At 38.3% G+C, this 16,469-nt stretch overlaps 3 protein-coding genes across 3 annotated transcripts in view; 2 read left to right on the top strand and 1 right to left on the bottom strand.

Moving 5' to 3' along the window:
• Positions 1-11,823, top strand: plgrkt (plasminogen receptor, C-terminal lysine transmembrane protein). The gene is made up of 5 exons (XM_008424032.2): positions 1-127; positions 533-621; positions 9,898-10,028; positions 10,217-10,326; positions 11,098-11,823. Exons 2-5 carry the CDS (start codon positions 541-543, stop codon positions 11,223-11,225), a joined length of 450 nt encoding a protein of 149 aa, XP_008422254.1. The 5' UTR covers positions 1-127; positions 533-540; the 3' UTR covers positions 11,226-11,823.
• A 186-nt stretch (positions 11,824-12,009) lies between these two features.
• rln1 (relaxin 1) lies at positions 12,010-14,743 on the top strand. Its single transcript, XM_008424028.2, has 2 exons — positions 12,010-12,612; positions 12,870-14,743. Exons 1-2 carry the CDS (start codon positions 12,420-12,422, stop codon positions 13,214-13,216), a joined length of 540 nt encoding a protein of 179 aa, XP_008422250.1. The 5' UTR covers positions 12,010-12,419; the 3' UTR covers positions 13,217-14,743.
• The window catches only part of jak2a (Janus kinase 2a), a 34,677-nt gene continuing 31,945 nt past the window's right edge, over positions 13,738-16,469 (bottom strand). The window contains exon 24 of the mRNA XM_008424029.2: positions 13,738-16,442. Within this exon, the coding sequence (XP_008422251.1) occupies positions 16,335-16,442 (108 nt within the window). The 3' untranslated portion in view covers positions 13,738-16,334. The remainder of the gene's footprint in view (positions 16,443-16,469) is intronic.

Genomic DNA, 16,469 nt, shown 5'->3' with positions numbered 1-16,469 from the left:
GTAAGGCATTAATAAACTTCCGTTTCTAGGACCGCAGTTCACGTTGCCTTTGTTTTCATAAAAATCCTTGAATGTTTCTCTGTTTGTAATATAGTTCCTCTTACTTTTACATCTCAAAGTATTCTAGGTACGTAAAACTCTTATTTTTAGTTAGCCAAAACCTAAACGTAATGGATTAAAACGAAATCTTTTAAGGAGGAACAGAATAAGCTATTTAATTAGGTTAGCCATATTAGCTCCTCTCACTTGTTTGCCGAGTTAACTGAAACAAACAATATATATGAAACTGTCTCAAGTTTTTTTTAGCAATGCACAATGCAGATCATTCGTCTTTATAATAGAAACAATAAGCGAATGTGCTTATATTTGCTTATTGGGTTAATTAAAGCATGGAATTTTAGTTAACCCCATGCTAAACAAGGACTTATTTGCTCTGTAGCACTGGCAAGGTCAATATAACATGAACAAATATTGTTGCTTTTGTTTCAGTTGCAGAATAACTTTTCGTCTTTCTCTATGTTTTTCTTCTCAGTTTCAAACATGGGCTTTCTCATGTCTAAATCCATGGACGCAAACTTGCAAAAGCAGCAGGAGTTCATGCTTCACAGTTCACGGTTGCAGGTAAGTCAAGGTGACTCCAACACCATTAAAAGCTGGTGCTGTACTTTGAAGGAGTTTGGTTGTTGCATTTTTAATCAGATGCATCAGTTCATTAAATAAAATCATTGTGGACTGCTTTAGGTTGGTGGTCATGAGTTAAACCGATTAGCTATAAAGTATTTCCACAGCAATTATTAATAGACTAAGTCTTTTTCAATATTGAGAAACAAAAAAGTGAATCTTATAAATGAGTCACATGTGCAGTGTTTAACTAAAAAGCCGGATGAGAAGCCTGAGTTCTAGCAAAATTGCGACTGAACGGTGCACAGAAAAGTGCATCTTAAGTTGACGTGACTGGCAGATTGTATGGCAGATTTGTCTCTTATTTTTCAACTGTGCCATTTTCATGAGCAGGCCCATGTTCTCCTTAATTGTGTTTCTTGTCTTTTAACAAACTTATACGTTTATAACATGTATACCTTTCAAATATATATCCAGGAAAGTCAAGATATTTGCTTATGTTCTTCTGGTCTTAGTCGTTGCTGAGCAGGATGCGTCACCATGCTCATGCACTGAAGATTTAATCATAATGCAGCAGATGCATCACCAAGTTGAACATTTGAATAATGCGTTAGGAGAAGATCTTTGGTCTCATCATGTCTGTCGCTGCTATTCTGCGTATCCTTTCAAGGATGAGACAAGATGTTATTTCTGAAAGTAACTGAATAAGAACAGCAGGGCAGCAACACAATGTTATTTTAATTTATATTTCACCAAACCTTCTGTAAACCTATAATTAAAGGTTTCTATACTGGCTAATAAACATCTTTAATTCCAAGATATCCACTCATGAGGTAAAAAAAAAAAAAAAAACTCTGTTACTGTTCAAACAGTTGTAAATGGACTGATTTTATAAAACGCTTTTGAGCCACATTTACCAGTCGCACCTTCATACCAATACACAGATTGGCTTTGGTTTAGGTGCCAGGGCCACATCAACATATGACTGGAGGAAACTGAAATTAAACCCTTAACTTTCAGATTGTAAGACATCTCCTCTTTCCACAGAGCTGTCGGACATGATACAGAGGTGAACATTTCGTAACTTAGACCATTTATAATTGAAAATGTATTCCTTACCTGTCTGTGTTCTTTGGTTTTAATCATTGCTATTACACTACTGTTTCTGAAATAAGAAACATAAATGGAGGAGGTTATTTGTTGCTCTAGATTTTATTTATGGATAGCAGAGTAAAGGGAGATGAATGCAAATACCTTCCAGGATAGTATGGATGAATGTTCATGATGTTTCCTGGATTCATTAAATAACGTACTCAAAATATGGCGGCATGGATACCTGGGTAGATGTTACTTCCATACATCAGAATGAAACACTGACCTGTCGTGTCCGTCGGGCTTTTCTGTTTTGCTTATGAGTCACAAACCCACCGTTTCAAAGCTTTCCTCGTATTTCCATTTGGAGAAAACAGGATTTTATTGCTCTCATTATTATTTTTTGTTGTTCCGTGTTTTTTTTCTTTTTTCTTTAATTCAAACAAAATATTATTCCCCTCCCCACTCATGTTCTCCATTAGAGATAATTTAGTTTGATTCATTCATGCCTGCCAGCCGTCGAGCAGCAGGTGGGATTCGTGAGTGTCATAATGTCAACGAAATTATACAATTTACACCCAAAAGGGTCTCTCTGTGGTCTACCTGAAATCTTCTCGGTTTTTCTTTTTTTTTTTTTTTTCCAGCTTTAAACGTGGAAGATTATGACTAATACAACACAATACAGTGATGCCAAAGGTTTGGCAATTGAATTTCACGGCACCCTCATCTGAGTCCTGAAGGTGATTGATTGAGGGATATTAGATGCATATTTATGCGTTACTGAAGTGGCTCTGCATTGTTTCATAGCCTCAACCGTCTTTAGCTGCTTTCAGTTTTTATAGTTCACACCCAGAATCACCTTCTATACAGTTTAATTGCACACTTTAAGCAATGTAAAAAAAAAAAAAAAAAAAAAAAATGTAGAGTAGATGAAACATGCAGTAAAACTGTCCTGGGTCACTCAGGGTGAGAGCTGTTACTGGTCAATTATATGAAATAATTTAACTACTTTATTATTTTTTTTTTTTTTGCATTTGAAATTTAATTTGCCTAATTGAATAAGTCGGAGTGACCCTTGTCGTTTTAAAATGTCTACACAAAGCCACGTTGTTGCCTCCCCCTGCATTAAGATGTCAGAAATGTCTTTCTGTCTGTTTTCTTACGTCCCGTCGGTCACGGCTAATTGATCCCTGTCGTGCCGCTGCCTTAAGTCAAAGCTACTCAGTCATTGTGTTTGAATAATGGCCTCCAGAGATCCACCATAACATTTACTGGATATCGGTCTGATTTTTCTGACGCATGCCTTTAAAGCTAATGCAAGCAATGGAATGACGTAGGTATTGTCTTCTTTTCCGGAAAATGTTTGGCTGCTGGCTGTAGCAGTTCTTCTCTACCATGTTTTGTGTTAATGTGAGCGTGGAGGTGAGCCAAGGTCTCGCCTTGCACTCTACATTGTTTTCTCATTTGAAAATGAACACTGGATATTAGATCCCAGCTTTATTCCTTTTGAAAAGCTGCCCATGTTTTGCTCCACTGATGTACTTTTTTTTAATTATTATTTCAAAATGCTGCATCCTTTTAGAGAGGTGCAAATCATTAGCCTTGCAACTTTTTTAGTTTGCAGATGATATTTAGAGTTTTAGTAGGATTTCCATTCATTCATTTTTACATTCTCTGTCTTTGCAGGGTCATGAGGGTGAAACTTGTTTGTATTATTCTTAATAATTTTGCCAAAGAGGAAGAACGCCTCTCCATTGGGTTGGGACAGCATGTAAATGTCAACTTGAGGCCAGTAGAAAAGTTAAACAAAGAGCATTTGGAAACCGAGTTGCACAATTGCAGAGAGTAAACTTCTGCTCGCATCTTACCGAGAAGCCTCCCTGAAATGTAATCCCTCCAGGAATTTCGTTGAGTTGCTTCTGTGTTCTTTGAGCACATGGTAGATTGTGACAGGGGGCAGCATGATGGTGCAGTGGTCAAGTGTAAGAAGGTTGTCGGTTGGAAACTCCTTGTGGGTGAAGTTGGCATGAACCCCGTGGGGTTTTGTGGAGTTTCTTTGTGTTTAACCGCTCAAAATGAAAAGTGTTTTTGGGTGTGATTTCCATGATAAGGTATTTGATTATCGTATCCACTCCTACCATTCTTGTATTGTGCATTTGCAGTTGATAGGTTTGGTTAGATCAAGATCATTTCTGGTGCAGCTTGGCTGACTAACTTTAAATGTCCTAATATGTTAGTTGGGAAGTGTGTCATCACCTCGGGAGCTCATGTATGTCTGTAAATCTTTCTTCTATTTGGCGTTATTTGGAGAGAAAAAGCCTTAAAAGAAACTAATCTGAGATCTATGAGATGTGCTGGTTAAAACTTTGTTTTGAAACTTAGTTATTCCAGGTTACTACATATCTGAGTTTATCAGGGTGGCATAAAAAGCAATCATCGATCGTATGTAGGTGCTACTTGTTTTGAGTGTGTGCTTCCCTCTGTGTTGTTTGACTTCCCCTCCCCACAGCTGCTACAGTGAAGTGTGAATATCTAGGCTGATTTGTGATGATTTCTACACATTTTTTTTTCTTTTCTCAAGCTTTTGCCCAAATTTGATTCAGGCTGAAGCCCTTATAAATGTCAGTGAGTTTCTGGCTTGGATTTAGCTTCATTTTCTTCTCACTTTGCCACCTTCAGGTTGGATTCATGTCTCATTTCTTCTTTTCACTCTTTCTTCGCTGCCGTTTCCAGTCACTGTCTCGGCTTGTGCTGCCTTCCTCAAAACCACTTTTGTCATGCTCTGTGATGTCGCCAGCGAATGTTTCGTACCGCTTCCAAGAACGCACACCGAATTAAATTCTCATCAAAGTTTTCAGAACAACTAAGATGTCATCAAGTTAAAACTGCCATTCCGGTAACACCGTTCCATATTTACTGGCAATGTCTGTAAAGAGTTTTATTGCATCATCACTTATTGAAAGATTCAGGAAACTCCAACGCTTATCTTGAGAAAATCCTTTGAGTGTTATAAGACAATGGCCTGGCTGTACTCCTGCTGTGAAGAAGCCTCTTCAGATCGGTTCTGACACGTCTTTCATGTTTGCCTCTCCTCAGCTCACCCCACAGGTTTCTTATTGGACTTAGATCCTGGTAGAACTCTTTAAACTTTGTGTCTGAAGAAGCATTAGAGATCTAATAATGAGCTAATTTTGGGTTTTCTTGTTTGAAGCAACCAGCTATTCAAAAAGCTGTGATATATTATAAACAGTCATTAAGCCGTGGACTTTAACAATGTTCCAAGTCTATTTGAATGGGAAACAGGCCCACAGCATCACGGTTCCTCCTCCATATGTGCTTAGGACGCTTTTCTAAATAGTCATCTTATGTTTTACAGAAGCTGTTTGTTTGTTTTTTTTTGCACAGACTTTTGTTTTATGTAAATCACTTTGAGCTACTGAAATGTGCTGTACAGATAAACTTGGAGTTAGACATTAATATACACAAAGTCAGAGTTGGGGCATCTGGATCAAAAGCTGGACTAGCTGGACCTCATCCCAAATGGGCTCCGTATTGACTTTTACCAAGCAGTTGTTTGAGCAGTGACTGAATTCGTTCACCTAAGTTAGTCTTAGCAGTCTGTTTCAGATTCAACGAAAAATCAGTAAGTACTCTACTTGACTTTTCTCTCTACAGTTAAGTGTAATGTATACACCTGGGTCATTTCATGGTTTCTGTTCTCATTAATGTGCACCATCGTCACTTTCTAGAACCATCGACTCGTATTAGTTTCTGCCTCAGCAGGTTTCTGCTTCGAAACATTACTCAGCTTCTCTCATTACCGGAGCGCTCGCCTCTAACGCTGCTGTAAGTTCCCACTTCCTGGAGCGAGTCATCGGTGCGGTCAGCACGTGTCGCTGGTGCTATCAGTGGATTCCAAGGGTTGGTTTCACGTTTAATAGAGGTGTGAAACTTTCTGCTGAAACTCCTAAAAGAACACATGGTTAAAAAACCTCCAGTCATTCCCAGGTCACAGTCATGGTAGTCAGGCGTTGACTCTGAATGGCCATGTTTCCCTCTAGGGATCTTTTGCAGTAAGTGTAACTGTGACTAGTGCTTTTATTCGATAAGCTATTTAGCTCATTTAACGTTTGAAACATTGCTAAATTATACTTTTTGTAACTCCAGTGTGGAGAAGTATGGACAATGAAAGTATGGGTGTGTAAAGCTATTTATGTTTCCAGATTTTGTTCATTTCCCACAGACTTAATGTTTCCTGTCCTAAGATCCTTTGTGTCTTTCCTGTCATCCTAGTAAATGTTCTTGTTAGCCTTCCTTTATTTCTTCTGTTCTTTGTTTCTGCCTTCCTCAGTTTCGTCCTCATGTTCTTCCTTATGGCAACTTCCTTTTCCTCTTTAGTGTCCTGCTGTCTTTTCTCCCCCGTGTCATTGCTTCTTTTCTGTCGTTTTTGTGTTACCTGCTATCCTCCCTTTGGCTTTTTCCATTGTGTCGTCCTTCCTGTCAAATGACCTTTCTTCACTTCCTTCAGTGTTTACCTTCTCCTTTGTGTCCTTCTTTCCTTCTGCGTGTCCGTCATTCTTTCTGTCCTTGTTTTCTTCTCTCTTACTTCATTCATTCATAATTTCACATCTTCTCTTTGCTTGTGTCCTTCCTCCTACCCTCTGTTTCGTCTTCACCTTGTATTCTGCCTCCCTTTCTGTATCCTCCTAACTTTTTTTTTCTTTGCTTCCTTCCTTCTATCCATTAGCTGTTTACTCCAAACTCCACATTCGAACACTTGCCACTGCAGAAATGTCTGCCATAGATTCATGGAAACTTGTGAAGTGTAATTCTTATATGGATAATTTCAAGGAACTGGGTCTTGTAATCTTTAAGGTTTCTAGAACATAGATATTTCCAGTTAACATTCATAAAAATAAATAAAAAAAAAACATTTCTCCAGCTTGTCAAATATTTGGAAGTGATGCAAAGCGAACTAAGACAAAACATTTCTAATTTTTAGATAGAAATAGAAAGCATCAGAAAGAAATGAGCCTCAGCATCTCTTTGCCCTACATGACTTCTTGTTTTCTCTTGGAGACTTTGACGTTACCATTTTTCTTCTCTGAACTCTGAAGTCTTTGCATAATATTAGACTGACTCTGTGAGGTTTCTGTTGCTCTGCAACATTGAGAGCGTTTGCTCGCATTATAGCATTACTTTCAAAAAAGTAATGCCTAAACAAATGTTGTCCCTCTTCCTGCAGAGTGTAATGAAAAGACTGAATCACTCGCACTCAGTCCTGCTGATGCATCTGTATGTTTATTGCCTTTGCAAAACTCTCAAGACTTCCTGAAACTCCTTTGCGTAGGACTTTTGTTTGGCCACATTTGACCGTTGTTGGTTAAAGTATTATAAAACTCACAGCGGCTGATCATACTCTTAGCATTCAGTCCAACCGTATATTTAAGGAAAATACAATTTATTCAGTTTAAGAGTTGATTGCGCTTTGTTAGTGCAAGTAGCTCAGACTGTAATTTTACCCACAAGTGACGCTTTGGCCTCGTGATTACAGGTTAACTTTGCTGAGTAGTTTCTCTGTTTGCCAAAGCTAACTAGCGTTAGTTTACCTAAGTCTGTAATTAACCCACCTGGCCTCCTTCAGGAAACACGTCACGTCTTTACCAGCAGGGACCTTTTTTGTTTTCTCACATGAACACAAATTGGAGTTAATGTAGAGCTGGAAACGCACAAAAGTAGCTAGATCACCTGACAACATCTGGTTAATGTTGCACAAGAGGCCAGGCCACATAAACCAACAGAAAGAAGGCCACTTTATAAAAAGCATCTGTATTTTTGGTTTGATACCCTTTGAACATTTTTCCACATTTCATGTGACAACCAACAAACTTCCCTGTATGCAACAGACCAATACAAAGTGCTGCATTATTGTTAAATGGAGGGAAAGTCGCAGTTTTCATAGTCTGTACAAATATAAGATCTGATAAGTGTGGTGTGCATTTTAATCTACATTCAAATGAGAATATTGGACTGTAGATAAATTTGAATCTAGCACAAAATCCATGTATTAAAGTCTTTTGAAGGTAAATTAGCTAAATTAGGAAAATTAGGAATATTTAGATAGAACTTCAAACATTCAGTTTATGCAACGTGTTTACAATAAGATCCCTGATATGTGCTAAAAATGCACCAATAGGCATTATGCATTCACCACTTAGCATTTGGTTTGACAAAAATTTCCACCAATCATTTGCTGAAGGTTCTTCCTTTTTATTTTTTATAAAAGCAATATATTTTTACTTTGTTCCCTGACTTTTCTCTAACAACCTCTGATGTTAACGAGGATTAATAAGTAAATTAGAATTAATTTCTTTTTTTTACTGCTTATAAATACTCTTGTTTGCTGTAGATTTTATTTTAAGGAATTAAAGTTAAGGGGGTGTGATATTGATCACAAAAGAAGAAATTCAAAGCGAATGTTTTTGCGAGACTCTGAATGTGTTCGACTTGCTAAGGACGTTAGTTTCAGCGAAATGACCAATGTGGCTGATGACGGGTTGCCAGGCTATTTATCATGCCTACTGTCACTGAGTGGCCTTGCCTGGCGTTTGACAAGTTAAAGACATTTCATGCTGGGAGTGAATTAAAGTGTGGCCAACTCCCTCATAAAGTCTTATTAAATTGCTTCTGACTCATTCAAACAAACGCCTCTGTTTTGTTCAGTTTCCTAAGAATTCAATTCATTTCATTTGTCCCATCTTTCCCCACCCCTGCACCTCCCTCATTTTCTTCACCAAAACTTAGGTGTCGCTTCTTATGACTTGAAAATCTTTTTGTGTTAATTGTGCAATTTTATTTCTTGTGCCTGACATTGGCACAATGCACCTGTCAGTGTAAATTTGTCAAATCAACAGCTGGTGGAAAAGGGTCCAATTGACCATTTTCACATACATTGTCAAGCTCTGCTGAATGCTAGCTGTGAATCATCAGCAGGTCAGAGTCACTTTCCTGGTGGCTGGAAACAAAAACTCATCCTTGACACTTTCACTTTTGGGAAATAAAAGGCTTTTTAACTGAGAATGTCACTCAGTCGGGCTCTGCAGGATGCGTGTATTCGTCTAAATGGACGCAGGCTGGTGTGTGTGTGTGTGTGTGTGTGTGTGTGTGTGTRTGCGTGTGTGTATGCGTGTGTCTGTGTGTGTTGAGCAGGAAACTAAAAACAAAGCTTTGACCTTCTTGAGGTTAATCAGCACGGATGCAGCATTCCTGACCCTGGACTGACTGACTGGCTCCACCTTGACTTAACCCCGGCAGCGTCTGACATGGCAGACTCCTTCTGTAGTTTCAAGTTTAGAATGTGGGAAATATGCAAAAATATAGAGAAACTTGTCCTATAAGCCTTTTACATGATACGTCTGGATTGGGAAATGAACAAATTTTTATCAAGTAATCAATTGTTTTGTTTTTGAAGATTTCATTTTTGGAAAATCTGGATCTTTTTTTCACTAATGCGCTCCTTGGGTTTGCGTAGTTGCGTAGATGCTGGCCCACCCAGGAAAGCATCGGGAGAGCATCTTGTTTGTTAGGCGTGTTTCACAGCTGCTATTTATTTTAAGTTTGAATTCAGGTCAGCTCACAGAGGGAATGGTTGAAAGCCTATTTTTTAAATTATTTTCTGTCATTGCTTATTTCTTTTTAACAAAAAAGTGTGATGAAACATGTCCATTAAAGTCAGAAATTGGCTTTTAAGCCATATCGCCAGTCCTGGATACTTATTTTTATTTAAGAATTGAGTGGATACAAAGTTCAATAAACTTGAGTCATGTAGAGTTTTGAATTTGTAGTTGGTATATAACTTCCCATCATGCTTGTTTTTGCCAAACGGTAATTACAGTAAACTTATCTGACCTTAAACGGCGACGGTTTTAACAAAAAGTACTTTTTTTTTTCTTTTTTTTTTTTTTTGTCAAGCATTTTGCCTTTTGGCATTAAGTTCAACTTTAACAGATTAGCTCCTGTAGGGATAAATTCTGAAAGGACCAAACCCAAATTATTTAAAATTGAAATGTTATTTTATTATTTTCACCTGAAAGTTCTTTATGCACATTTCATTTTGTATTTCAGTGTCTAATGACGTCCTCTTTCCTCATGCGCATCTGTTCATGCTTGTGTGTTTCTGCATAGATGGAGCGTCAGATTCTGATGCAGAACCAGATGAGAGAGAGACAGATGGCCATGCAGATTGCCTGGTCCAGGGAGTTTCTCAAATACTTTGGCTCCTTCTTTGCAGTGGCCACATTGGGACTAACAGCAGGGTGAGAGGTGGAACAGCCACACTGTTTACACTCCTTTAGGAATAAATCGCTGGGAGAAGCAAGCCTGCTTCGACCTACGCAAGTTAACACAGCTGCTTGGTTGTTAAGGATGTTGGGTGATGACGAATATAAAACGTGTTGCCAAAAACATGTGAACACATTTCTTCTTTTTGTCTGTTCATCCTCAGAGCCATTAAAAGAAAAAAACCCGGCATGTTGGCTCCGATTTTTCCTCTCTGCTTCGTATTTGCCTATCAGATGGACAGCGCCTATGGGACGCTCATTTATCGGATGAGAGGTGAGGCTATTGGGATGTAGATGTAGAAACATGTTCTTTCTGTTGAGATATGAACAAACATGCGTCATGAGCATAAATAGCAATTTGATTTTGAGTTTTAAAGTCATTCAGGCTCTTGTTTGACAATGGTGGCAGGATGGCACAACAACTTTAAATGTTTTTTAGAGAGGGTAGGGTAAATGAGATGTTTGTTTAGGTTTATATCATGCAATAATGTTATTTTTATTAAAACATACCTGGAGTGTTGCTTTGATTGATTGATTTGATCTTTCATTTCTTTTAAGTCATGTTTGACATAGATATACACCATTTTTATAACAACTAAAAGTAATATAGTTACTTGATTGTGCTATAAAATGTCAATGTGCCACTTTAAAAACAAGCTAGGTGAACAGTTTTAAATGTATTGTGTAGATCTAACAGATACAGCTTCAAAATTTTACATATGTTGTTTAAGAACCTTGAAAATTAGTTAGGATATTCAGAAATGTAAGCCAGTGTTAGTAAAAAACAAACAAAACAAAAAAAAACAAGAATTAGAAGCATAATTAAAAGGTTCAAACTGATCATTCATGCTTATGAATTTACTTAAATGTCTTACAGGAAGAACTGATTGTAGTTCAGCTCAAACATACTGACTTTCAGAGGCAGAACTACTGATTCGAGAAAATGTTTCTGGGTTACAGAAGAAAAGTGACTGTCGTATGTTTGGGTCGAAGACGACATCCATACGCCGCATTCCATTTACGTTTGGTTTCGTTGCACCTTTAGGCGAGGCCGAGAATATCATGGCGTCTGAGCACGACCGTTTGGACCTGCCTCTGGGGACGCCGACGTACGAGAGCATAGAGAAGGCCCGCCGGGCCAAAACCGGCCTCATCTCTTTTTTGGAGAAGTGATTCATCAGTTGTGACACGAGTCAAGATCCAAACCGTCCGACCGGTGCGTTCACCTGTGCTATTTCTGTTTTATCATAGAGAACAGCTGTCAGGTCCAATTTGGGTTCCTTGAACGTGTTGGAGTCTGCGGTTTGCACCAAGTCTACATCATGAACCTTGAAATAAATCTGTAGCCGTTTTGATTTTGTATAGCGGTCATTGCTGAAAGCTGATTGGCTTGACGAAGATTACTGATTTAGATGAGTTAAATGTATACATTTTCTGTGCTGTTGTGGTCTAAAATATAAGTGATGGTAACAAGCAGAAACCGTCAATAATGCATTATTTGCTCCTGACAAATTACCGTAGGTGATGACTTCTGACCACTAGGGGGCAGAATGTCCATCATTACTTATTTATTGGTACAACGACTCATTAGTCTAGTAGTCGTGTTTTTGTCTGCTGTTATCATAGTATTTAATGCCATATTTATATTCAGTTTCTGCTTCACTGCTCAATAATTGGGGTCAAACCAAAGCTTTTTTATTTGTACATTTATATTTACTCGCATAATTTGCAACTGACATATTGAAAGTATTTGTAAAGCCAATAAAAAAAAAATAATAATCTTGGAATATGTTAAGAATGAAAATCCTAACCGATGAATCAAAATTTGGATTTTGATTCATCAAATTTTGGACAACATGTAACTCTTTCTCGACCTTGGTAAAGCGTCTCAACAAATAACATTGTCTCGGATATTATTTTGTAATAATCTGTCGCTTTCTTGAATAAAAAAATCCAAAACATTTTATTCATCTTTATTTCATTATATGTACTTTTTTTTTTTTTTATCTACGCGCATAAACTGTGTGCGCAATTATATTATCGCAGCAATGAAATAACTCAAAGTACGTCAGTGCCATCAATCCAAGTGACGTGCGTGTGTGTTGCGAGGAGGGAGGGCGGGCAGCAGAAACACACAAGTCCACGATTGAACTACTGACTACAGTATATAAGGTTGTGGCCACTGGCTCAGAGAGAACCACAGGAGCAAGACGCAGGAAAAACGAGAGCAATTGTTGCTGTTTCAATGGGCTTTAATTGAACTCTGCAGGTGAAAAAGTCAGGAGCAGGATCATCAACTCTGACAAAAACAAAAAAAAAAATCTTTTCAGCTTCCCAGTTAGGTTACAGTTTCAGCCTTTAGCGAAGATGCTGTGGAGGGTGACCGTTGCCTTGGCCGTTATGTGCGTCGGAGGCGCGTGCAACAGCGTGGGAGCCGACGTGATGGGCAGACTGCTCATGCCCAGGGACTATCGGGTGAAACTGTGCGGGAGAGAGTTTATCAGAGCTGTCATTTTCACCTGCGGGGGCTCCCGGTGGAAACGGTCCACAGAGGAGGAGGGTGAGTCAAACTATTTTCTCTGTTATTGAGATCTCAATCTCACAGTGAGATTTTATTAATGTGGTGGGAAAAAAATTAAATCTGCATTTCTCAGTGAAACAGTCGAGATTTAAATAAAATTAGAAAAAAAACAAAGTTGGAAGAAATGTTATGATCAGCTGAAACGGTTTTGAAAGTCATATCTTCTAAAATCATCTCTGCAGAAGAACATTTAATAAATTTAGCACAATTTTTAAAATTTATTTTTCTTCCTCCAGAGCCGTTCCACTGGACTCCCCTCGGTGACGTTGCACCCGAAGCCGAGCGGAGGACCTGGCAGCATGACACAGATCTCAGAGACGATAACTCTCCTCTCCCCTTTGCTGCCCCCGACTCGCTAGCTGACCTCTTGACCCTCTTCAGAGTCACAAACGGGAGACAACAATCGTCTTCGAGCTTCCCAGACCTGCCGAGGGAGTCCATAGCGTTAGGAGAGCCGGAGGAGAATGAAGACGCAGCCGACCGGCTTGTGGCGAGCAAGAAGAAGAGAAACTTTTCTGTGGGCGTGGCGGGGATGTGCTGTAACCAAGGCTGCACCAAGAACGATATCGGACGGTTGTGCTGAGGCGGAGAGGAGAAAAGGCTGGTGTGATGATGGAGATTAGGCACTGTACAATAATTTGGTTTGAGCAAAAAGAAGAGAAACATTTGGTCCATATTTGTTTAATAGCAGCCATTAACTGTTTGTCTTTGAACTTATTTTAATAAAATTCATGTTCTGTATGTCGACTGTCGCCTTCCTTGAAACGTGAATAAATTTTAAGTACTGTGTTAAGGAGTCGTCCTGCAGAGTCATTATGCTTAAATGACAGTGACTTTTTCTTGGCATTTTTATTTATATCTCTGATAGCAAAAAGGCAAAGAAATGAATTTTATTTGCCATCAAAAACAAACATCCAGACTTTAGAAAAACAATACCATATCCTAACTTTATGATCCAAATTAACAAATCTTTTCTTTTGTGAATTAAATAAGTAAACGCATCTTTTTTTTTTCTTTTTTTTTACGCCAAATATTTGTGATCATTCACTTTCACGGTCAAAACTCAATCCAACCGGCTGGAAATGAACGTGGGAAAGAACCGAGCAGTGTAAAGGTTTCTTTTTATAAAAATCTTTGGTCACGAAATAAACTCACGCTGTACAAATTAACATATATGACCATAAACACAAATTCATCATTAGTAAAAGTTGCACAACTGAAACAAAGATGCCCTTTTTCACAGCGTTAAATAAAGTAAGCATAATTGACTACAAAATACTTCTTTTTGTTCTTTTAAGTTCCAATTTTTCAACATGTTTTATGAATTTTTGCAGTTTGAGATATAATATTTTTTAACAAAGTAATGGCACTGAATTAAATAAAAACAATATGAATAAGGGTTTGTCATTTATGGCAGAAAAAGTTGAACAATTATTAAAGATTAATATTTCACAAAATGCGTATTGTCCTTAAAGCCTTCAGTCATCAATATCCATCGTACTTTGTCTTAAAGGGGACCTATTATGTTTTCTGGAACAAGTTTGGATATGTCTATGTCTACAAAACATGTTTTGTTTTGGGTTTTTTGTACAAAATCATTCTTAGATGAGATTGCAGTCTGCTCATTTCTGCTTATTTGGAGCTCCTTTCAGAATGAGATGTTAAATGGCATCTTGTCACTTTAAATCCATATCAGCTGCTGCTGGCCACGCCCCCCTAGTCAATGTTTACACACACACTTTCCTACATTATACATTAAGTCAACAACAAATCACTTGTCTTTTCTAGTAGCCATTGTATAACGCATACAGCAGTAAAACCAGCTGACCAAACATGCTGGAGCTCTGCTAAGGTTGCTAGGTAACAGGGCAGGGCCTACCGATTGCGACTGAATAATTGGGAGGTTTATGAAATGGCTCGTTTCCCTGAAACCAAAAAACATGAACTTATTTACAAAAAAAAGTATTTTCTGGGTGTTTTTTTGTTTTAAATCCCTTGAACTGTTTTTTACTAGCAGCTGAGACCCAAATTGAAGTGTGAATGTGAACTTTCCATAATAGTTCCCCTTTAAATATTCCCAAAATAGTGACATGAAACAAAGAAAAAAAAATACAAAGCAGCCCTTCTTACCACTCATTTATGGTTGGTAATGTAATGCAAATATACACATCAAAAGACAGCATATCTAACTGACCAGAAATCACAAAAATCTTTAAATAAACTGATTGCTTGCACAAAATATAGGCATCCACTTATTTTAAAGCTTTTCATAGGCTGATAATGAAGCCTTGTAACATTCAGAATGTGTGATGCATTAAAAAAAAAAAAGTATATGTAAATTAAAATAAAAACCTCCAGAGGCATTACAGTGTAACTTGATGATCGCTCACACAATGCTTCCTCCACAAAGCATTTACTTGTTGAGCATTCGTGTTTGTTAAACTACATTTTTAATAAAAAGATGCAAACATTTAAAAAGTCAACATCTTTGATATTAAAATCTTTTTTTTTCCACCATGCAAAGTGTATGACTTACGGTGCCACGTAAAATTATCCCTACCCCTAAAGTCTTTTTAAATTTTGTCACTTCACAACTTCCATTATTTATTGAAAACTATACTTTTCTCAACAATCAGTGGAAAAAATCTTGCTTGGCACAAAGGCAGTTCAGCTCTTCCTGTAATTACAGGGCAGATTTTTCATCTTTCCACTGGTCTTTGATGTTTTACGTTTTGTGATGAGCTCCAAGTCTTTGAGGTTGGAAGGCCTATCTGCCATCTCCCTAATCTCTAACTGCCTACCCAGATTCACCATAGGTGATTTTCCACTGGCAAGTCGTGCACTAACCGGTTAATGTGCGGTTCGGTTCGGTAATTCCCTGTAGAACTCACCTCATTACTAATCCAGTCCGCCTGTGCAAGATTTAAACTGTATTAATGCAGCTGTTGGTGAAGCCTTCACATGTTTGTTAAACTTCTCAGGGTGTAAATACTTTTGCAAGTCGCTTTATCTTGCAAAAACTCTGATCCATCTCAGAGTTTAAGTAAGCCGGTTTATGGCTGTGGTCAGAGCTGATTGTTCTCCTTTCTGACTCAGTTCTTCAACACAGGTGGTGTTAATAAATATTTCTCTAACAGCTGTGTTAGATCAGGCATTCAAAAAGCTCTGTTTTTTTTTTTCTTAGAAGTGTTAATAAACCCAGTTGGTTATATTGGGGCATTTGTTTGCAGTCATACTTGGATAAATTCTATTTGTATGGTTGAATTGCCTACATTCTCAGAAGATGGAGGTACCAAACAACAATTAGATGAGATGTTTATAGTGGTGGAAAAGCAAGGCAGAACCACTTAAAGATCGACTCTAGCACCGACTCTGGCGAAGAACTGGAAGTTCTCGGTTTCCTCGTGATTTCAAGTGCAGCCACGTGGCTGAAAGTCTGTTCGGAATGCAGTTTGGATTGTAAATACCAAAACAAAACAAAAAAACGTAGAATTGTACTCAAAAACATCAGAGGAAATCTTTTGAGTTAGCTGTAGTGTACTCGTCATTTCAGTCTTTTCTTCATGAAGCGGTCGAGCTGCCACGAGTGTGAATACAGCCACCACCTAAACTCCATTTGGTAACTCTGGACGTTGTGTAACGACTGACTTGCGCGCGTCAACACCGGCGAGACAACAGTTCAGGAATTCGCTGCGTCCGTCTCATCCGTCCTTGCTCTCCCGCACGGTCTCCACCTGCTGGATCAGGGCCTTGAATGTGGGCCGCAGTTTCGGGTCACTGCTCCAGCACTCCATCATGATCTTGTGAATCTGAAGGAGCAAAAGGAAGACATTAAA

The sequence above is a fragment of the Poecilia reticulata genome, linkage group LG12 (genome assembly GCF_000633615.1).
Source record: "Poecilia reticulata strain Guanapo linkage group LG12, Guppy_female_1.0+MT, whole genome shotgun sequence".
NCBI lineage: Eukaryota > Metazoa > Chordata > Actinopteri > Cyprinodontiformes > Poeciliidae > Poecilia > Poecilia reticulata.
The sequence above is the reverse complement of the archived record's forward strand: the minus strand, read 5'-3'. Positions and strand labels throughout refer to the sequence as shown.